General features: G+C 35.7%; 1 protein-coding gene across 10 annotated transcripts in view; it reads right to left on the reverse strand.

Annotated features, from left to right (window-relative positions):
- nrg2a (neuregulin 2a) overlaps positions 1-23,744 on the reverse strand; it is an 80,088-nt gene that overhangs the window by 4,391 nt on the left and 51,953 nt on the right. For 4 of the 10 annotated variants that reach the window (XM_043220732.1, XM_043220736.1, XM_043220741.1 and 1 more), the window contains 7 exons: positions 22,304-22,424; positions 14,085-14,143; positions 10,188-10,211; positions 5,505-5,607; positions 4,129-4,264; positions 3,914-4,041; positions 2,241-2,465 (listed from right to left, as the gene is read on the reverse strand). In XM_043220732.1, the coding sequence (XP_043076667.1) occupies positions 2,241-2,465; positions 3,914-4,041; positions 4,129-4,264; positions 5,505-5,607; positions 10,188-10,211; positions 14,085-14,143; positions 22,304-22,424 (796 nt within the window). Of the gene's footprint in view, positions 1-2,240; positions 2,466-3,913; positions 4,042-4,128; positions 4,265-5,504; positions 5,608-10,187; positions 10,212-14,084; positions 14,144-14,484; positions 14,562-22,303; positions 22,425-23,744 lie in introns of all 10 variants that reach the window. The other 6 variants (XM_043220733.1, XM_043220737.1, XM_043220734.1 and 3 more) reach the window with 5 other exon arrangements.

Raw genomic sequence — 23,744 nt, forward strand, 5'->3', positions numbered from 1 at the left:
GACTTTTAAAAGTTGCTTTAAAAAAAGCAATACAATTCAATACAGTATTTCACCATGGGTGACCTCAAGGTTGAGAACCTCTTCCTCAAGTTCCCCCATTCATGAAGGTAATTTTTAGGCCTGAAAAGTCAAGAAAACCATTCAGTCTTAAAAAGTTACTGTATACTTAACTTGCTCAATGAGTTAAAATCCTTACTGCGTCATTGACAATTCATGAAAATCCACTGGACTAAAGGTGTGGGATCCCTGTTCTGTGTTTGCTGTCTATATGCAGTGCTCCTGCCTTGTACTTTTGCAGTACTGTATCAATTTGCGCCCACCTTGCTGTGGCACTAGAAAAAGGATAGTATGCGCACTAAGACATGGCGGCTGAAAGCTCAATAGCAAACGGCAGCAGCCGAACACACTACAGGAACAAATGAGACCACGTCGAACCTCCCGGTCTCGGCTTAGCACTGTTTGCCTCCAGATGGATGACGACGCTTGCCTTATGAGTTCCCTTCCATTAGCGTGCATCGTGCTACACTTAATCATGTACGCCGGTAATTTTTCTCGATGCTCGCGACAGAAAAACGCGCCCTTCCTATTTGCGCTTGTTCCTTTGGCCTGTGCTAGTGCGAGTTAAAGCGAGCGTGCCCTGAGAGAGAAGGCCACAGTCGAACTGGAGCAGATAGATTAACACTGGCTGCTCTGTCACAGATTCGCAGAGCCTGAGGGCAGATAGCCGTATGCACAACAGCTCAGTCGGCTGCGGAGCAGGAGAGAAGGTAGAGAGCAGAACACCAGAGACCTGTTTCAACCCCTGAGATAACGTGTTGTTCGGCTCTTGTTGACTTAATGAACCCCTCACGGTATAAATTCTCCTGTTTTGGCCCTTGCATGGCGGCGTGGGTGTTTCGCAGGCGAGAGATAACTGTAAATACAGCTGGCCGTGGGCTAGAATCTCTCTGCCTTGATACAAATACTGCATATCTGGAGCAGCGAAGCTTTGCTTGACCCCGACTCCCTCGCTGACACTCTCAGCTGGGCCAGAGCATCTGCACGATTTGCGCAATGATTTTTACTGTTATATTTTTCACGGTATGCAGTGTGAAATTTATACAATGACTTTTGAGGGGTCGGCTTTCTTATTTCTCTGTTGTGGCACACGTAACTAAATAATACACATATACAAGAATATATATATACACACACACACATACATAATTTTTGTTATATTTTAAAATAAATATAATATTACATTTAACATTCAAACATTTAACATATAACATTTTATATGGTTATATATTATATGTAAATGTGCAATTATGTACACAGGATGTGTGTGTATCTATATATACACACATATATGTATGTGTGTGTGTGTTTTATTTAACACTAATATTACAATTATAATTAATGAAATATAATATAATCAAATAATTGTAAATATAATAATTTTATTATGCTAAATGACATGACAGAATAAGGTTTTTGTACAATAATCTCTTGGATTATAAACTCAGACTACATTTTTTTATTAGGTTCTGTTTGACCAAAAATATATTCTATTTTTTGTTATTAGGATCACGTATTACATTATGCCAGGGAGGGGGTAAATTTTTTGCCAAATCAAATTATGAATAACTTACTTGCCATTAAGTGAATTATATGTAATCATGTAATCTCTACAAATGTAACTGTAATCTGATTGTGAGAATTTTAAAATGGATAATTACAAGCATTTAATTTTTTAAAAATTATTATATAATCCTTATTATAATCAGTTCACAGTGTCTACTGTGAGTGTGTGAGTATATATATATTATTATTATTATTATTTTTTTTTTTTTTCTTTCCACTTATTTATCACTTTTGTCAGTGATATTATTTAATGCTGGGCAACAATTAATTGCGATTAATTTAATTTAATTTTATTCAAGTTTATTTTGGATGCAATTAATCACGATTAATCATTGCCCAGCACTAATATTATCATAACACGGTAAATGAATTTAATTCAGTTGAATGGGCCGTTAAATAGTCTGTGGGGTTCTGGTTCAGGTCGGGGCCCCCAACCCTCCCTATAATTTGCATCCTGATGGTACGTGCTGTGAATATTTGCTATTGAATCTTTCACGCCACCCATGCCAGTCTCCAGGGGTAAAGGAGACTGTGCAGTGAAAAGCAGAGGAGTCTTACTGCACACACTAAAATGGTTCTCAGTGCCATGGCTGCAGAGAGGGGGCGCTCCTGCGCACCTGTCGCTATGCGGAGAGTCCCCAAGCGAGTCGAAAGAGTCGCCGTACTGCAGGGCCGGCCGGTGGGGCTCAGTAAAGCCACAGTGTGCGGCACGCCTGGCCCGCGCCTCCATGCACGCAGGACTGTTGCATTTACTGGTCCCCACTGAGGACGACATCATGCCGGAGGGACAGTCGGAGAGGACGCTGTCTGTTCGCTCCAGACTCCACGTTCTCCCTTCATGTCTGAGAAAGACAGAAAGAAAGAAAGAAAGGAAGAAAGAGAATGAAAGAGAAGGGAAGAAAGAAGGCAGGATAGAAAAAGCACACAAGATGCTTAACCCAGTGGTTCTGAAAGTGTAGGGTGACCGGAGGCGTTCCAGGTTCTTAGATTTCTTTCATTTCCCTTTGGCTTCACAAGAGTATGATTTCACAGGAAAAAAGAGCATATGGAGTCATATGGACTACTTTTATGGTACTTTTGTGTGCTTTTTGAAACTGGACAGTTGGTCACAATCCTCTCATGTCTCATCCATCTCAGTTAGTGTTCCACAGATAATTGTATCACAACGAGGCCAGCTTTGTTTTAGGACTAATTTAGTATTAATTTATGTTTATTTAATTTGTATTTTAGTTTAGTTTTTTTTTGGTACTTCATTTAGTTACTTTCATTTCTGTCAACTGTCAGGCAATATTTCTCATTTTTGATTGGTTTAAGTTTTTCTGCTAATATTTATATTTAATTTTCGCTTAATTTTTAAACCATTTTAGAAGTTTGGGAAGTGAGTTGCATGAGGGTAAATAATGTATGGCAAAGGTTTCATTTTTGGGATAACCATTCAGTAAATGTAATTATTTTTTATTTGTTATATGCAAACTTAATTAAAATGTAGGTCCACTGACAATAAGTCCTTGTTTTTACGTTGAATTGTTTTGGGTGGTTTTTTTTTTTACTTACAGGCAATTCATTACTCACAATAGCGAAACTGTTCATAGTAGTGCCTTTTTTTTCAAAAACTGACAGATTAAAAATAACATTTTCCATAAAACCAAAAGAAAACAACAGAGGTTCACAATCACCGGTGCTCTTTGGATATTTGAAGGTAAATATCAAATTGAGAAGATCAAATACTCCAAGGCACTCATATAGTAAAAATAAAATGCCTTTAATTAATTGGGCATCAGAACAGTTAAAAGTGTAGTTCTACGCATCTCCATAACATCACAGCTAGTCTGCTGTATGGCAAATCACAATCTGTCGTACACTTCCCTACACGTGCTAACAAAATCTGACAACAACGTGGTTGGCTGATAAGGGTTGAGGGTGCACAAAGTTTGGAGTCGTGACAGAACAAACTGAGAACCACTGGTTTAACCCACATGTGTGTAAGAATCCGTTTGAGTGAAAAGCGTGAAGCCGGATGCCTGCGAGGTGATCGTAGTGTATAACCTCTGAGTTTCTCTGCACTCACTCACTCACTCACACCTGTGGCTTGATTCTGAAAGCAATGAATAATGGCTGCTGACTGGGATTCCAGCGGGACAGTGGAAGGGGGAGGAATGCTGAATGAGATGAAAACAGACCCATGGCTCTGGTAGGGGACTAGAGCAGGACCCCTGGTTCTTGATGAGTCTACACACACAAATCCTTTGCTCAATTTGTGGTCAGACATGCCACTCTGTCAGGAACGTACCTGTGAGTGGAGGAATGAGCTCGGGTGGAGGAGTTGTGGGATCTGGAAGACTGCCGGCTGCCAGGAAAAGGTGCCTCTGCTCCGTGTCTTATGACTCTCTCGGTCGCCGGTACATTTTTGGAGATATACTGCAATCGGGAAAGAAGAAACGAGCCGTTCGGTTACTGAATGAAGATATCAGAACAAATTCTATTTATTAAGAAAAAGCGACTTACATCAACCATGGGTATCTCCTCAGGACCAGGTCCTGGGTGATTGGGTCCGTTGGCCAGGTTGCGGTTGGGATGATCCACATAAATGTTCTGCCTCAGATGATTGTGCATCTTCTTCCTCTGTTTCCTGGGGGGGAGGCTACAGTGAGGCAGTGTCACTCTCTCAGACACCGGCCCAGAGTCACAATCATCACGTCACATTTAGAAAAGTCTTTCTACCGCTCAATGCTGGCGCTGGATTCAAAGTTACGTTTTTCAACATCCAGTTACTGTATAATGTATTCAGACACTTAAATCACACTTAAAATGGCAACATCATTAGATAATAAAATATTAAGCCAAACAGCATCTGAAAACACGTTAGACCATTGTTTTTTTGTTAGAAAGTGTGGTAATGCTTTAGTATAGGGACCAGTTGTCAATAATAGTTGCTTATTAGCTTGGCTATTATTAACAAATTGGCTGTTTGTTAATACTTATAAACCACATATTTTGCATACATAAACTTACCCAAAACCTAAACTTGACAACCACCTTAACTAACTATTAAATAAGCAGAACATTAGGAGTTTATCGAGGCAAAATTGGTAGTTAATGGTGAATGGACCTTAAAATAAAGTGAGACCAAAAGTGCTGTCTTAAAAAAAATAAATCTTCAAAATAAATTCCACTGGGATTTTATTTTATTAATTGATGCTTTTCAATTATTTCTAAGCACAAGAGTCCAAACACACTCCAAAACGAATATTAAGTTCAAATAAAATACAACTTTACATTTTATCAAATCTTATTGTTTAAAACATATTCGTTTTGTTTTAATATACTACTGTTCAAAATGTTGGGGTCACAAAAAATGTATATATTATAAATCTTTGGTCATGCAGAACATGTGCTTAATAAGTAGGCTACTAATAAACAGTCAATGTTAATAATATGCATGATAATATGCAATTAGTTACCAGTGAGAACTGGAATCTATACTAAATTGTTACTGAGAATCCTGAAACATTATTGTGGTTTCCAAAAAAATAAAAATAAAACAAAACCTTAATCAGCAAAATTGTTTTCAACATTGATAATAATAAGAAATTAAATCAGTATATCAGAAATATGTAACACTGAAGACTGGGAGTAGAGGCTGATGAAAATAATGCACTTCCATAGCAAGAATGAATTATATTTTACAATATATTTACATAGAAAACAGATATATTAAAACAAAATAATATTATTTTAGAAATGCAGTCTTGGTTTAAGCCCAAAATGAAACAAGTTCATTTATAATTAATATTCATGTGATTAAGTCAAAAAATAACTAAGGTACAAATATTGTTATTCTTATTATAAGTAATATCAAAGCCATTGTGCCTTATACTTACTTGGTTTTGCAGTAGGCCACCACACAGACTATGCCCACCACCAAAAGAGCCACACAGATGCCGGTGATTGTCAGGACTCTCTTCTGATAGAGCTCCTCTGCCTCTGTGCATCACCCCACACACACACACACAACAATTATCAGCCTCATCTACAAATACAACTGCTTCTAAACTCTCTCGTAAACAGTTCCTACTGCTGCGCCGACACTCCTTCATGTCATCTCATGATGAAATCTGAGAGATATCACACACGGCTCAGATGAACATGCCCTTCCTATCGGACATACAGCATGACTCAGATCCCGCACGCTCTCATTAACAGCACGGATACGAGGATTAATCGTGAGGTGGGAACGAGGCTCGGGCCTCAACAAGGGCTCTAATGGACCGGCTCAGCAGTGGAAAGTGCTTGCGTGAGGAGTAATGCGTATCATTATGGTTTACGTGAGGGAATCGGTCTGTCTGAACAATCTCCCGATGGGCACTGATGATTTCTGTGAGTCCATGGATGTTTTCCTCCACTGGGGGGCATCGCAATTCAGCTCAATTTAAAAGATCAAAGGGCATATTAAGAGGACAACTGAAATGTGGACAAATTGGTTTAAGAGGTGATTACATGGAGGCACAGAAACAATCATCAGGTGTTCGTTTGGCTTGGTCAGTTTATTAATGTATTCATAACCAATCAAATCATGGATGCGTAGAAATCTTTAAAGGAATATTTTGGATGCAGTTGATCAAACTGAGCTCGTTTGACAGCATTTGTGGTTGATATAAATTTTTTTACAGTCAGTTTGGCTGTGCTGAATACAAAATAAAAAAATAATGAAACAAATCTGCCTCATGACTTGCTTTCTTAAAAAAAAATTAATTGAAGCTCTTACAAAGGAAGTGATGTTTAATAGTGTTCCAATAGTATAGTTGCACATATACTTATATTAATAAAAATAATGTAAAAAAAAAAAAAAAAAAAATATATATATATATATATATATATATATATATATATATATATATATATATATATATATATATATATATTTTTTTTTTCAATTAAAAAAATTAATTGAAGCTCTTACAAAGGAAGTGATGTTTAATAGTGTTCCAATAGTATAGTTGCACATATACTTATATTAATAAAAAAAAAAAAAAAAAAAAAAAAAAATATATATATATATATATATATATATATAAAATATATATATAAAATTGTTAATAGTTAATTATATAAAAATGATGTATAACTGTATTTATGCTTTCAAATTCTTCAAAAGGTTTCTCTGCTTCTCAGTAGTTCCATTGTAAGTGCTTCACTGTAACCTTGATTTTTGCATTATTTTAAAGAAACCAAGGGATCAGTCAATCTTTATTGTAACATAACATTATTTAACAAACCTTAAACTGACCGTAAAAACATTTTCTGCTCAGAGAACACACGTTTGAACAAAAGAACTGATGTAAGTACTTTTATAAAGCTTCACTGTAACCTAGAGTATTGCTTATTTAAAGAAATCTTTCTTTTTTTTGTCCTAATCAACATAATGCCCCTCAAGATGTAAACGGAGCATAACTTGTTTAAACCCGAAATATTCCTTTAACACGAACTGAATATTGGGTACAATTCAAAAGTTCGTAAATATCAAACCACAGACTACATCCAGCCTTCTGATTTTCCTTGGAAACGGGCCTTGGTTTGGTCTCACCGACCTTCTAAAAGGAAGAGAATGTGAGTCCGAGAGGGATGGGGGCTAGTTAGGGGAGAAATATTTCATAATCAATAATGAAATAATCCAGCTGTCGTTTGCTCGGTAGTACAGAGCGAGGAGGAGAACATTATTTCTAAAAGGCCTCATCTGCGCTGGTAGGATCGGGGCTTTAAGTATGTGCTTTAAGCACACAACGTGACTTCATAGAGAGCCTAGTTTACACGTACCGTAAAATGGATCATTTTCAAGGGAAAACAGAGGCTGTTTTTGTAAGCAAAGAACAGACGACTGGGAGAGGTCATATAAACAACCTAATTATGGGACTAATGCAGTTTGGCATGCTAGGGCATTAAGATTCAGTTTGTTCAAGCCCAGTAAAATTAAAAACAGAAAACAAAAGAGAAACTGCGTTCAATTTGAACCATTATCAAATACAGCTGCATCGGTGAAGCAGAAGAACGGAAAGTAGCGTGCAAGGAAAGAGATGAAAAATAATTCAGCAAAGACAACAGGGAAGCGGGCAGATGGTACAGGGAGAAGAACTTGAGAAAACGAGAGTAAAGGAACTGTTTTGTTTGAGGAAAGAAAAGGGAACTTTTATCTGCAGCACTTATCCACACTGGATTTAAAGCAATGCAAACCATGATCAACTGTACACTAAAAAAAAACATCTGGAGAAGTTACAGCTGGTCGTGATCGGATTTTATGTAAAGGCTTTGGAAATACAGCTGTATAATCCCTGATGCCAAAACATTTTTTTTTGTATTTTTGTTGTTTTCTAGTGAAAATATCTACAAAACAGAACGTATTAAAGTGCCCCAACGTCCTGCGAAGTTTTTGGTCTGAAAGTGCACCGTGTATAAAGTTATTGTCTTTCAAAAGAAAGAGTTGACTGAATAATTGAAACGAGTCGTTTTTTGTAAAAGTTCGTGTTGACTTTGGAATTAAAAAATAGCATATGATCTAAATGAAAATCCAAATTCTTCCTTTGCCGCTGGGTTCACTTTTGTAGCGTTAAAAGCTCACAAACACTGATTCAAATGAAATCGACCAATCACCGCAGATTAACGTCACGCTAAAATTTATTGTTAAACGAATGGGAGTCGCTAAAGTAAAAATAAATGTATTTTATACCAAAATAAAAGTGACCTTGCATGCAAGCCATCCAGTCATTTGGGACTCCTAAAACCAAACTTTAACTTTATACTAAATAAAACTATATGCAGTATTGTTTTTGTTTGTTTGTTTGTTTGTTTTACAGACTGTATTCACATTTTCCTAAAATGAGAAAACTAACAATTTAGTTTATTTAAAACAAGAAAGAATGTAAATGCGGTACGAAAAATGATATTACGTGATTTAAAACCGGTGCATGTGTGCGGGAAAATGAACACGTTTTATCAACGTCATCCGAGGCTTTCCAGGTAAAACCTAATTAGATTGAATGTTAGTACAACTCCAGTGCACATAAATTCACTTGAAGCCACACACTTGTTGTGTTTACCGTTCGGTAAACACCAGGTTGGTGTGTAAAACTGACGGAGGTTTACACAAATCACCCCCGCTTAATGCTAACTCCTTAAGAGCCTGCGACTAGCTGCATCCACTTGAAGAAATCTGTGTACATCTTCAAGCTGATGACAAAAAAACTGACTCATTCGCCGACTCTTCATGTTGCTCCAACCGATTCAACAAAATACATGCTTGTCAAAAGCCCTACGTAAAACTTAAAGTAACTACGCAAGTTGTTAAACGCTCACAGTAAAACTGTTTCTGGCAACGTTTTTTAGGGCTGAAGGAAAGTTCATTTTAAATGGGTAAAACACGGACTGAGCAGACTGAAGCTTCTTAACACTGCACGCAAATCCAATTTAGTTTTCAAAACTGATTTTGTTTTTGGACATTTTGAATATATGGTGTGAATATATGATGTATATGCAGATTAATGCATGGATTTTTTTGATATAAGACTGCTTGTGGGATTGTAAAATGGCTACAAAAGATTTTTTGTTGGAAGTGTTATGTTTATATATAAAATATATTTATATATAATATAAAATATTATACTATTAGTGCAGGGCCATAATTACAATTAATTGCATCCAAAATAAAGGTTTTTGTTTATATAATACATGGGCATATGATGTATATATGTATTATGTTTATAAAAATACACATACATGCATGTATAAATTTAAGAAAAATGTCATGTGTATATCTCAAACAAATGTATATTATATGAATATAAATAAATACATTTAAATATTTTCAAAATATATACTTTGTGTGTGTTTTTCTTTAATAAATATATACAGTACATATATACATTTTAACAAAAACTATAATTTTGGATGTAAATTTGTAATCGTTTTACAGGGGCAATATAATATAATAAGACATTATTTTTGTTATTGTTTTTGGATTTAATTAATATTAAAAATATACTTACAACTAATAAAAAAACACTCACTTATAATGAATAATTTTGTACATTACGCGAATTTTTAATTTCTGAATTTAAAATAATTTTTTTATCACCTTAAAAGCTCCAGCGAATCTTGTGCTATTTGTATGATGTTACATTTGAGTCATGTCACTAAATGACACATAAAAACAAAACTCAAAACATTTGAAATCTGATATGATGGTTCAGACTAAAGCATTTCTAATCGGATATTTACCACATATGGATGTTTATAAACATCGGCTTTCATGTCGCTTGAGTCAGATCCGATTCTTCTCTGCCTGTCTGAACAAAGCCTTAAAAATCCCACAGCGACGGGACGAGGGCTGCAGATAATGATTCCCATGCTGACTCTTGAAAAGAGGGGCTACCGTACAGAGTAACGGCTGATTGACAGATTTATTTGTTAATCAATTTGTTCATTTGCTTTAGAGTCCATCGGAGAGTTTGCGTGAAATGGAATGAGAGCTACACAGTTCAATCTGGAAATCAGAATGAAGGATCGGTCCATACCCATAAATTCAATCCCAAGAGACTCTGCCAGTGCAAAGAGTTGATAATGAAGAGCAAAACAAAAACACAGAGGAGAGAGAGAGAGAGAGGGGGGAAAAACAAGATTTAAGAGAGAGATATCCCACCATACACAGGAACACATATGGGCATTATGAAAGTCACATTGTGGACACATCATGCAGATACTTAAAAGAGTAAGTGGTTAGATCATGCAGGTTAGAGCACGACTGAAATACGACCAAACCTGGATTAATGGGTAAGAGATGAGCATAATTGCGCGTAATAAAATAGAATTATAATTAAAATCATCAAACTAGTAGTTTATTTTGGTATTTATTGCATGGATTAGGATCTGAGATTTTAAAACGAGCAGCTAGGTTAGTAGATTCGATTGACTGTCGCTGTTAGACACTTTAATTCGTGTTATTCTACGACACTTATTTCAGCTCTGTCATTAATATAATTATTGTTATACTACAAACAAAACAGCAAGAATGCAAGTCAGATGATATACATTCCAGTGGTCATTAAACTACACAATTCAAATATCTCTGATGTGTCTTACCTGTGGGGCACACAGACAGCTGATATTATTCATGAAACATTTTGGTGCATTTTGATGTTAATTGTTAATGACAAGATGCTATTTACACTCTATATTAGTAAAACATGCTCTATGCAGCAAATATTATGATTAGACAGAGTAATACAGGTATTGTTATACTCAGATTTGCATGTATCTTCAAGTCTGGTTTAAGTGTCTCGGAGTGAACACAAGACTGGATAGAGAACACAGTAGTACAGGTTTTAAATGCGGAGGTTATTGCTAGTATGCTGTAGCTGATGGTGCTTTAAAAATATATTCTCACACAAAGGGCCCTGGGATCAGGATAATATGATTATTTGAATTAATGTATGAGCGACGAGGACTTCAGAAAAGACTTCAGCTATATATATTCATGTATAAAGAATTATTTTAATTTAGCTTAATTTATTTATTTTTAAGCTTGGACATTCTTCATGATATATTCCATAAAATAAAATGAATAAATAAATAAATCATTTTTTTTATTGGTGCTGTCAAACTATTAATCGCATTCAAAAGAAAGGTTTCTGTTTACATTATATATATCTATATATATATATATATATATATATATATATATATATATATATATATATATACACACACACACACACACTATTCACATGCATATATATTTTTATATTTTTAAATTGTTATTGTATACTAAATATAAATATATATAATTTTTTTTACATATATACATCCGAGTGTTTGTCTTTAGTTATACAAAATGAACATTATGCATGCATATATTATTATAAACTATTATTATAGATTTTATTACGGCAGCAGTAACAGCTCTCATAAACAAAAGAAAAAACATAGTATTTATAGAAATTCAAATAAAATAAATGAATACAATTTTCTGTCCGTTTTTCCACGGCCTGCAGTCTAAAAGCCCCTGGGCTGTCTCAGTGCTCCAGCCGGAGGGTCAGCTACCGTTTTAGCTCTCAGCCATGACTCTAATTGGTCGAGCGATTACAATTCTCTCAACAGCGATATGAACAGAAAGTGACAGAAAATCACTTTCTCTCGGAGACGACAGCTCCGAGGGCACATCTGTCCTCACGCACAACCTGCACACTGGGATTTACAGCCAGGCTTTGCATGACATCTTGTCAGACGTTCTTCTCTGCGTTGTAATATTCCTAGCACGCTCTAAAATGGGGGACGCCTTCGTTTCTCTCTTCCCCCGTGGCGCCAAAGCCATTTTTTCCTGAAGCTGCTTGTATCTACACGCACCTATTGTGCTACATTTACACTATTTACATTTCCTCAGGTCTAAAAGCCTCACTACCTGCACTGTTTCGACATCTTTGACAGACACACGTTTCCAGACCTCCCAAAACGAAGAGCGCTGCAAAATACGGAAAGGAAGCCTGACTGTTGACAGTGGAAAAGCTAACAATCCGCACATGCGAAGACTTGATCCGCTGTCCCGATATAGGTAACAACCCGGCTCGATAAATCACGACGTGACACGACACAGGTTATGGAACAAGTGTCATATGATAATTTTTCTTTGAGCTTTTTTTTTAATAACACCTCGTAAATTATGCCTTTTACGCGGTGAGGAAATCTATTACCTCTATGCGCTTTCCGTCCACGGATAGTTTCGCTAACATCAATCTTTCGTGTTCTACCTCCTGTCTTTTTATTAACTAATAAATATATGTTGAGATTAAGCTTATAGTAAAATGTAAACAGCGGCGGCATAGCAACGCTGCCGAGAACACAAAGGCCTGATTATACACACTATGCGGACACAAGCGGGAGCCAATAGCTCACAGGCATGAGCTGTCAGGTGTAGTGATCCCTGCGCCTCCCTCTAATCTAGGTGTTATTCTGCAGTTGATGGACATGTGCGGTGGAGACGCAGATCTGTAGCCTTATACGGTGAAAATGTGTCACCTCGGGGAAGTGGAGCCGGTTAATTTCACGGCATAATTAAGGGGTGGATTTTTGAACCGTGGGGGTTTGCGACGAGAGAAACAATGGCTCGTTTTAAACGGCACGCACTCGTGAAACTATGAAGTGCCGTATTGTATGCAAATGGCTACAAGTGATATGAGAAACGCGAAGGACGAAAATGCATCTTTTAACTTTGCTGAGAGCTGATGCGTTGAGTTGGAAGTGTTTATTGTTAGTAAATTGAATTGATTTTCTTTTTTTAAATCATTTAATTAGGCATATTTTTTTGTTGTCGTGATTATAGCGAAGTTACAGTTTAATTTATTAAAGAGTTTAATAATAATTAATAAGTCAGTGTCTAATTATTAATTAAAATATCCAACCATGTTCAACAATTTAAATGAAAAATAAAGAAAATTAGTGTGCATTAATACATACATTAATATATATGCAATATTAACAGATTCAATTAACTCATACTTTAAAAAAAGGTAGACAACTAATAACTCATATGGCATTTATATCTTATTCATCCTTAATAGAAAATTTGATGGGGATAAAATAATTAAATAAATAAATATTAGTTCTAGTGATATCAAACGATTATTCACAATTAATCACATACAAAATAAAAGTTTTTGTTTGCAAAATATATGCATGTGTTTATATGCATTTTGTAGATATAAATATATACGTCTACAGTATATATTTATTTTATTTATTTATATAACTATACAGATATATGTAAAAATATATCTATATTTATATTAATATAATTTATATTTTAAATAAATATATTTAACATATAAACAATATATATTTTGTATATTTAAATATACAGTACATGCATTTGTGTGCATTTATATATACATAATATACACAGCACACATATATTATGTAAACAAAAACATTTATTTTAGATCGATTAATCACGATTTGTAATCACAACTGTGCATTTCTTATATATACAGTACATATTTAAATTATTAGCTGAACATTCATTTGTTTGTAACATTATTTTCTAGTTGGACAATCTATAGCATGTGTTTATTGTTAGTAAATATATTTCAGATGTATATGTTAAAGTATGATGCAGCATTTATTTATCATTGTTTTATTGCCATTATAACTACGTTACGGTTTAATTTATTAAAGAACATGCACTCATATTTGAAAACATGCATTGCTTGGATGTTACAAAATCACGTAGAATTAATTAACCAATGATGCAACGGGTGAATGGCACACCGGAACAAATAAAATGGATTAATTGTTAAAAAAAAAACTGATTTTGTTAAAACAACAAGCCGATTATTAACCATTACTGAACCACATTCCACGTCTTCAGTAACAGCATGCAAACAAAACAGACAGACAGTCAGAAGAAGAAATGGACATACGGTAGAAACTGGCCATAACGTAGGTTTGACAGCGATCACCAGTAAAGTCATTTGGACACCTGATGGAAGGAGACAAAACCATAGAAAGAAAGAGAGGGAGGGAGAGAGTGTCGAGCAGAGAGAAAAGATGCAAGAGAAAGAAGAGAGGGTGAAAGCACAAGAGAGAGAAAGAGAGAGAGAGAGAGAGGGGGGAAAAGAAAGCAAAGAGAACATTAGGACAACAGCACAATTATGTACAGCAGAAGCAGAGGATCCCACTGGAGGCACCACTGTGTCTATTTCAGGACAGACTTAAAGCCAGCAAGCCTTGGGAGGTGGAAGGAGGTAAGGGAGAGACGACAGTGGTAACCCAGTGACAGCTGGTCCTCTGTTTGCGGCTGTGCATCGCAAGTCAACATACTTTTATTAGGTTTGGGCATGTATAACTTCAGGGGCTCTGTCTGCAAGCACCGCTGGCCGAAGTATCCGTCCGGACATCTGGGGGAAGGAGAGGTGCAGAAGATGACACACAGATATACACCGAACGCACTCACACACATCATACACTGAGGGTTTTATGCGCAGCGAGGTCGGAAACACAGCCGCGCAATCATTCCGACGGCAATCCAACTTCAGCCAGCATTTTTCTCCAGACAATTTTCTTAAGCATGTTTGCTTTCTGAATATCGATCAACCATTCTTAAAACAAAGTTTACTGTCTAAAAAAGTTTTTCTATCTTCAGTTTTATTTGATCAAAAAAGCTAAAGAAACAGTAATATTGTAAAATATTACAAAATGCAAAATTATAATATAATATATATATATATATATATATATATATATATATATATATATATATATATATATATATATATATATATATATATATAATGATTAGTAAAAAAGTAAAAGCAAAAAAACTTATTTTTAATAATGTAAAACAAATAAATAAATCTTTACTGTCACTTTTGATCATAGAAATGTGTCATACATTTCTTAATTTCTTAAAAAATGTATCTCAATCTTTTCAATCGTGGAGGTATATCTATTGAATAAACTGTTACCATTAAAGCCATAGATAAAAAAATATTTGCTCTATAAAAAAAAAGCATCTTCTTGTTTTAAGTAATAATAATATATAATGTATCACACAAAGCATATCTTTATTTTTAAATTTCATTGATTTACTTTTTTGCAATTTTTTCTTCTCAAGTAGATTAATGTTGATATTGTTGAGTGTTATGTATTTTTACTGGAAAAATAAAAAAGCTTAAAATAAATCATATTGCGGTTGGTCCAGTATACAGGCTGTATAACGAAGCAACCGCATTCTCTGCAAACACCACAATATCTCAGCCTATAAGCGGCACATCTCTAATACGGTCGCCTGATTATGACATGGCTCTCATTCATGGATTTGATTGGCCAATTATGCTTATTCATGTTATTCCAGTAAACAAATTACGGCTCATCAGTGCGTAATGAGCGATACGGGGGTAATGTTTTCACAGCGTTAATTCCTCTAACCCGGTAACTGCTCTAGTCAGCCATCGCTGATGAACGGCCACCTTCCATTTCCAGGACAAACAGAAAGCCCGAGCAAGCGTTATCTTCCGTCACCAGCCTCTCTGCCGAACGTCGTACCCCCGCTCTTCCCAAGTCAGCTTGCCAGAGGCAACTGAACTGCGGCCCTCGCGTTTATTTAGTTTTCCAGTAAAAACACCATTATACTTAAAAAGCTAAATTGCGTAATATATTAAAGCCTTGTTTTCAGAGAAAACATTCTTGCTTTAAGGCTAGATCCAACAACATTTAGCGAGGCCGATGTTCGAAGCAGCGCACAGCACCCCTGTAAGTGTCAAAAAAAGCTCTCACGCTTAGCTTTTGAAGCAGGACGTGGGGCATTACGCATGACACAATACATGCAGCACGCACACGAAGCGCGGTGAGTTTATAGAGTGTAAAATGAGCCGGTGGTTCAGGCCGTAACCTCTTCACAGAGCCGTGTCACCGCCTGGCACGCGGTAAAACACGCCAGCGTTAACTACAGAGACCCCGGGAATAACAGAGAGACGATGAGAGACCGCAAGCTGTTGTAGTCTTTAGGGGAATGCGAGCTGGGGTGCACCGGAGCGCAGACATGCTTTAAGTAACATGTACGCCGCTGAGGGGGTCAGAGGTCATGGAAACAATGTTCTCCTGCCGGAGAGCGCCGGGAGGGACGGAGCGACGTGTGCGCACACGTGTGTCTCTCAGGAGAGGACCTCTGGGGTTTCACCTCCTTAACTTCATTCATTCCTTTCTCCAAATGAAGAACAGATCCTGTTATGTCTGTCTGTGTTCATTGTTTGCCTTAAGTGTACGGTTTCAGACTTGTCCTTGAGTCTTGAAGAAATGCGGTAAGTCGGTCGAAGCATTAATGTATCAATTCATTAAACATTTATTTTATATTTCTTAACCGGAAAGAAACTAATTTTGAAACATACGGATCATTAAATACAAACAGCTAACCTTCAACTAAACGTTGTTGATATTAAACTAGATTTACTATTTATATGAATTACTATTAATGATAAATTATTATACATTTAAAAAGCATTCCAGGATGAACTATTGAATTATGAAATACTATTATCAAACATATAAATAGTAAGCCAGTTAATCCTGCAATAGTTTTAATATGAATTAGTATTATATAGTATAGTGTAGTACAGCACAAAACAGTACAGTATAGTATTATAATATTATATTCATTTTCAAACATTTAAAATGCATCACAGGATGCACTGGCTTTACTTTGTATTATTATTTATATATTTCTTTATTTAATATCAGTAATAAATAAATAGATATTGAAAGACAAACAGGTAAGCTTTCTCAGAATTTTTTTTTAACTTTTAAAAGCATACCAGCAACAACTGGCTTTATTATTTAAATAATTTATTATTAATAATATATTATTATATTCATTTTCAAAGATGAACCATCACAGGATGCACTGACTTTATTATTTGTTATTGATAGTTATTATTAATATACTTGTATGTATTTATGATTAATAATGGATTTATAATGGTTACAAATATGATTATTTTACATATTCTTTTAAACAATAATAAAGCCATTACTATTACTACTACTACTACTAATAAAAACTAAAAGTAGGTGTATCTAAGCTTTTTGATCATCAGGTTAAGGAAACTTTAAATTTAAAATCACTTAAAAACCCAATTTTGTAGTCTTCAAACAATAAAGTCGTAATTAATAATGAATAAAAAAAAGTTATAAAACTTTGATGCATCTTTAAACCGGTCTATTAATTAATCTGTTAATATTTCAGTCAGAGACACCTGCTACATTCTCCCAGTAGCTTTATTTCTTATGCATCTTATTATCTTATTCTCTTTTCTCCATACGTTGTCTGTGTCTTCCAGCCTTTCTCCCTTCCCAACCCCTGAGTGTATCCTCCTCAGCTCTGGACATGCATTTTTCATTCCCCCTCTCTCTCTCTCTCTCTCTCTCTCTCTCTCTCTCTCTCTCTCTTCTCTCCCTCTCTCTCACTGGCAGCAGGAGCCGATAGACTCTGTTTAATGAAAATCTACAAAGGCAGTGAGAGTGAAACAGAAAGAGCGATTTTTTTTTTGCCAGAGCTGAGCTGTAGAAGTAAACCTGAAGAAGATAAACATCATGATATTCCAAACAAGCCTAGACATCAGGAACACAGATACCAGTTCCAAGAATCCAGCTGCAGGTGGCCAAACTGTGTATCGCACAACGCAGCACATGTACTGAAGCTGAACCATTACCACACTGGGAAGATTCGACGTGGCGATGAGCCAGTGCAGAAACAACCAGAAAAGACGTGGCTATTTTTGCAGACGAGCATTTTTTTTAAGATGAAGTTACTTTTGAAGCAAAATTACGTCGACGATTAACTGTTATTTTTTGTATACGTACTATATGTGGGCCTATATACAAACGTGTTTATATATTTGAGAAAAATGTTATGTATAAAAATGTATTAGTTCTGTCAAATTATTAATTATCATTAATCGGATACAAAATAAAAGTTATACTTAATATGTGTACTGTGTGTATTTATTATGTATAAATACACACACAAATAAAGTATATATTTAGAATATGTTTACATGTATATATTTATATTCATATTTATATTATATATAAATTATTTTCAATATACAACATTAAACATATAAAGACATCTGTGTCTATTTATATATATATATAATAAATATACACAGCATACACAAATATATTAGGTAAACGAAAAAAAGTATATTTTGGATGTGATTAATTATAAATTAATTGTTTCCCAGTATAATAATAAGACAATATATCTTGAATTTAGTTTAACACCACTGGCATACATGTCTCGGTTTAAGTATGAATAACAATATGGTTTGAGAAAAATACGCTTTATTCAATATATTATAGCAATATATTATTTGAATACACGCATAATGTTACAGTTTTGCTTCTTAAGTACACTCATCTTTTTTAAGGAGCATTTTCTCTAGAAAAACCTTTTTTAAACTATTTTTCTCACATTATATAAATGTTCTGTCTAAAATGTTCTATTAAACCAATTTCTGAGAGACAGACTTGGCAGAAAACAACAGCCATTTGCATTTGTGAAGCAATACACTGTAATAGAAAGCGCTGCTAACACACAAAAAAACCCTTCCAAAAATAGCCCCTCGGTCTGCTATTATAACATTTAATCCTGTTTAAAACACACATCGGTCCCTAACCAGCACCACTGGCAAATCACACACGAATGTTAACCCACATCCTCAAAAGGCTGAAATGCATTTATACTACATTTGCCGAACCTTCATTGTATATCTATTTTCTTTATATCACTGTTCAGTCAATTATTCAATGCTTTACTGTAAGGCTGTAGTTGAGGTTTCACTGTGTAAAGCCGCCATAAGTCATGTGAAGTCATGCGCCCTTGATCAGGTCGCTGCAACAGAGACCATTCTGACCCAGAAGGCTATGCGGCTTGTGAAACTGTCCGAATCAATCAAAGCACGTAAAATTTATCCAGCACACACGTCATACCCAAACGACATGCTCATGAAAATAAAGTGCATTCTCTTGATCTTCGTTGTGTTGCATAATGAAGGATGCATCTGGTCTGAAGAAAAAAAAATACTGCTGTTATGCAAAAAAAAAAAAAAAAAAAAAAAAAAACCCACTTTCGAAGCAGCTGTTTTCATGCACTAATATTTGGAAAGTTTAATGGCGCTTTCCACGAATGAAGTACACAAAAGTGCCTGAAGCTCTTAGAAATTGAAGTTTTCGTTTTTTCAACAAATGGTCAGTGAAAGGAGGCACTTAGGTTGTTGATCGTCAACCTCAGGAGGCAAAGCTAAATATTATATCAGCGGTTTTATCCCTTTTATATGAGTTTTGGCATTTTTGCAGCCCTGTGAAATATAAAAACTTGATTTTGTAGTTTTTTGTTATAAAAATGTAATACAAAATGAATAACATTTAATCAATTAATTGTAAAAAAAAAACCCAAAAAACTATTTTGAATTCAGAACAGAAAAAGCTATTTGAGATTAATGATAAAGTTTTACTTTCAATTAATTTAAGAAAAATAGTTGTTGCTTTTTTTATTCTTAAAAAACATATACAATTAAAGTTTGATGAATGCAGTCAATTATTTTATTTTTGTTGCTGAAATGTAAAATATAACCAGATGATTTATAGTTGTGCTGAACTAGACCAAACAATTCTTAAAATTATTACATTATTTTAAAGAATGTACTTTGTAACATTCCACAGGTAACTGTTTCTGTTCAATAAAATTGGCTAATAATTAAAACAGCTTTTTAATAAATAGTTATGCATATTATATTAAAATTAAAACTTTAATTGCTGAGTGAAAAGTTGACCTCCAAGTAAGGACAGGCCAAAAAAAAAAAGATATTTGATTCATTTAATTACAGTTAATGTTTAAGGTTAATGGTAGATTAATAGCAGGCTAGTAGTTAATTACGAATATGCACTTTTCAATAGAAGTAGTTATTACAATAAATTCAATAACCTACAGTCTCCAGATCTGAACTCGTCCTTGATTTTCAGCACAAGATGATGTCGGGGGCCGCGAAAAAGCAGCGCCGGATACCAGTTAGGGGCCCCCTCAGCGACGGGCCATGAATCTCCTCTGGCATTTCTCTCTCCTCCTCAGTTTTGTCATCTGTCCCGGGCTTATGTAAACACGACAGGGGTGTCGATGTGGAGCTGCTGTAACTTGGCAGGCCGTAAAACACCCTTCCACCCCACGTCATCATCCCAGCAAGAAAATAATTATGGCCTGGGTCATTTATTACCTCTTCCCTCGCTCCATATGTGCGTGTGGAACTTCGTATTTCAAAAGAAAAAGAGGTAGGCATAAATATAGGGTGGCTTGTACGGCTGGACTTGTTCAGCTGGTGAGTAATTCCTATGGAAGTCTGGCCTATATCGAACGAGATAGCTTTGGGGCAACAATTCCCGGCGGGCCTTGACTGCATTATCCGACTTTTCTGGACCTGTGCCTCACCCATGAGTGAATTAGCTGCAGCAATTGAGTTATTGCTCCTTCCAATTTGTACACAACTTATTGAATGGCTGTTGCAGCCGTGTCCTGGCCGTTTGCTTGCTGAGCAGGAATCCTGGGACTGAAAATACCAGCAGGTGCACTCATAACATGACGCAACATGCGGTCTGAAATTGATTAAAAAAAGAAAATAATAAAAAAAGAGGAAAACCAGCAGCTTACGGGTTCACTGCTATAAGACCCCGTCGCATAAATAGCTCCACGTAACGCACAAACACACACACACGCTCATTTCCATGTGCATCCTTGTTTGTTATCTCGCCCTTTCGCAGCTACTTAATCTGCTTGGTCTTGTTTTGTTAATGCGGGCGAAAATGTTTTTTTCGGCCCATAACAAGACGTCTTGAGCATCTCTGATTTAAAAGCGTCCGTGTAAATCGGTGTCCTTTTCCCCTGTGATTGAAATGTAAGCAAACGGACTTATTTACCTTGTGGGAGGCCTCTGACTCTCGTAAATATTTGTTCCAGCACTAAACCAGCATGACATGGCATTTCACAATGGTTTGATGCACATCGCTCCAGCACGCTAAACGTGGGCCACCGGAGCAGGACGAGAGGCCTGGGTGTTTTTTTTTCTCCGCAATTCCCCAAGAACATCACAGTCATATCACACTCATCAACATCTGCACCAGTGAGTCAACCCGCTGTGCCCCGACACAAGAGGGACTCGACCGAAGATTAGAAAGAGAGAGAGTTTAAGTAGAAAAGGATGGGTGACTTGATGGATACCATTTGGCCTTTGCTGGAAAGAGACAAGGAACTCCAAGAACTAGGGATTCTTACTTCACTTAGCGTGCAGTTCTTAATCTCTCAGTTAGAAACATTATGAAGAACAGAAAGAAAGCAGGTTGGAGAAGAACATCATCGAATATACTGCTGTTTCTTTAATTATGGGCATAATTTTGTTCCAGTGGGTTGGTTTTTATTAAAATAAACAGATTTCAACTTTTCTTTTTTTGATATGTCTATCTATCTATCTATATACACACACATTTAGAATAAAAAAACCCTTAACTCACAAATAACATGAGAAAAAAATTCTAAAGAGTTACAAATAGCATGAGAGAGGTTTATCTTCAGTGTTAGTGTTTTTTGGTTTTTTTACATTTTTCTGACACACCATATATCTAAATCATATAGACGAGAAAAAAAATTATATTATCTTCAAATAAATTCCTCTACAACTATTTTTCTTACAAACAAAATATGTTTTTTTTATTTTATTTTCAAGCTGTAATTTTGTTAAACTATGCAAGTATGAAATTATTGTTTCTCCGAGTCCGTAAAATGCTGATTCTGAAATTAACTAGACAAAGAAACCAGCCTTTTTTATTCAGAAATTCGGTTCATTTGAAATATGATGAAAACAACATTAGTTGGTTCAAAAAATAAAATAAAAAATTGAATGCAATGAAATTCTCTGATAAATATATACGCACACTGTTGAACACAGGACCTAAAAATGCCCATAGTTTAGGAAAGAGCAGACATGTAGAATCCCTTCGATTTAAATGAAGTTGTGACTGTGTGAGTTAGAGATGGAAAGAAGGTGAAGGACAATATGATCCACCAGGAGTAAAAACTGACTGAGAGAAAACTCACTTGCAGGATAGCCGATTTATACCATGTATGTAGTAACAGTCGCCGCCATTCACGCAGTACGCCTTCTCTGACTCGTTGCATCTTCTGGCGTGGCCGGAACCCGGAGATAACGTTGTGGTTACTGCAGGAAACAAAGACAAAAACATCTCAAGACATCAGCATGCCACCCAAACAACTAAAGACAGACCTTTCAGTGAGTGCTTAGCGAACAATAAAAAGAAGAGCCGCGTGATTGAGCAAGAACTGAAAAAAAACACATATGCCAGCTCCTCAGATAACATTCACTGCATGTTACTGATAATTTATCACATTTCAGCTGATGTCCCGTTCCCTTACAATAACAGTCATTCACTAGAACAATGACTCCTTGGTTTTCATTGCAAATCTCCCTGTACATCTTTGCCGCTCTGCTGAAGTTCGAGACGTTCGATAGGCAAAGATAAATATTTCAGTGAGAGCTGGAACCCCCCACACACCACCTGCTCGGTCTGATTCACAGGTCTGGAATGGATCCGTAATCCCGCCGCATTATCGGAGCAACGTTCAACATGTTTTGGGAATACTGCACCTCATGGGTATGAAAAAATGAGAGGCCTGGAGAAAATGGCGAAATCGCATTGCGGCCGTACTGACAGCAGTTTGTTTAGCTTTGGTACCAGTTCAAGGGGTGTACAATGGGGCGCATGAACGTAGTTTATTGAATTTGTAATCAAAAGCAGAAACGTGAAGACTGACAGGGCAAACTGCTTCCCGCAGTCGCATTATGCGCATACCTATGCCGTTTCTCATCGCTGTTAAACTGACGAAGTCTACAAACACTCATGTCATCACCATCCAATTGATGCTTTATCAAACACGCAATGGTTTCTGGTTAGCGCTGCGCAGTGGAGCATCTTTGTCATGCTGAAACGACGTTCAAAGCAAATGTTTAGAGGAAACATGCTTATTTAATCTCGCTAATCACAACGAAAAAGACAAATGAGTCTCCTCTAGCAATTTTTAGGGCATCGCTTCACCACATCAAGCCCACCGTTATTTATGTAATTAAAGAAATATTGTGATATCCAAACTAGTGTTGTTAGATTTGCTTAGATTAGAGTGACTCGGTTTGCCCCTGCTGGCAGATGCTGTTACTACACCATTAGGGAGCAAAATAAAAAGCACATTTCAGAGCCATTCAAAAGTAGCTTTTTCTCAAGAAACAAAGATTTACTGCATTTTTTTTTTATTCAGATTTTGTTCAGTCAGAGTGCAATAAATTGATGAAAATTGACATTTTAATACAGTTATCTTAAATTGTAATAACATCTCACAATATTATTGTTTTTTTTTACTGTATTAAGATAATAAGACATAAAAAAAGAGATTTCTCTATTGCTCGTATGTGCCGTTCTGATCTCACTGACTATTCCCTTTACAGTTATATGTAATGTAATTGTAT

The sequence above is a fragment of the Puntigrus tetrazona genome, chromosome 21 (genome assembly GCF_018831695.1).
Source record: "Puntigrus tetrazona isolate hp1 chromosome 21, ASM1883169v1, whole genome shotgun sequence".
NCBI classification, from domain to species: domain Eukaryota; kingdom Metazoa; phylum Chordata; class Actinopteri; order Cypriniformes; family Cyprinidae; genus Puntigrus; species Puntigrus tetrazona.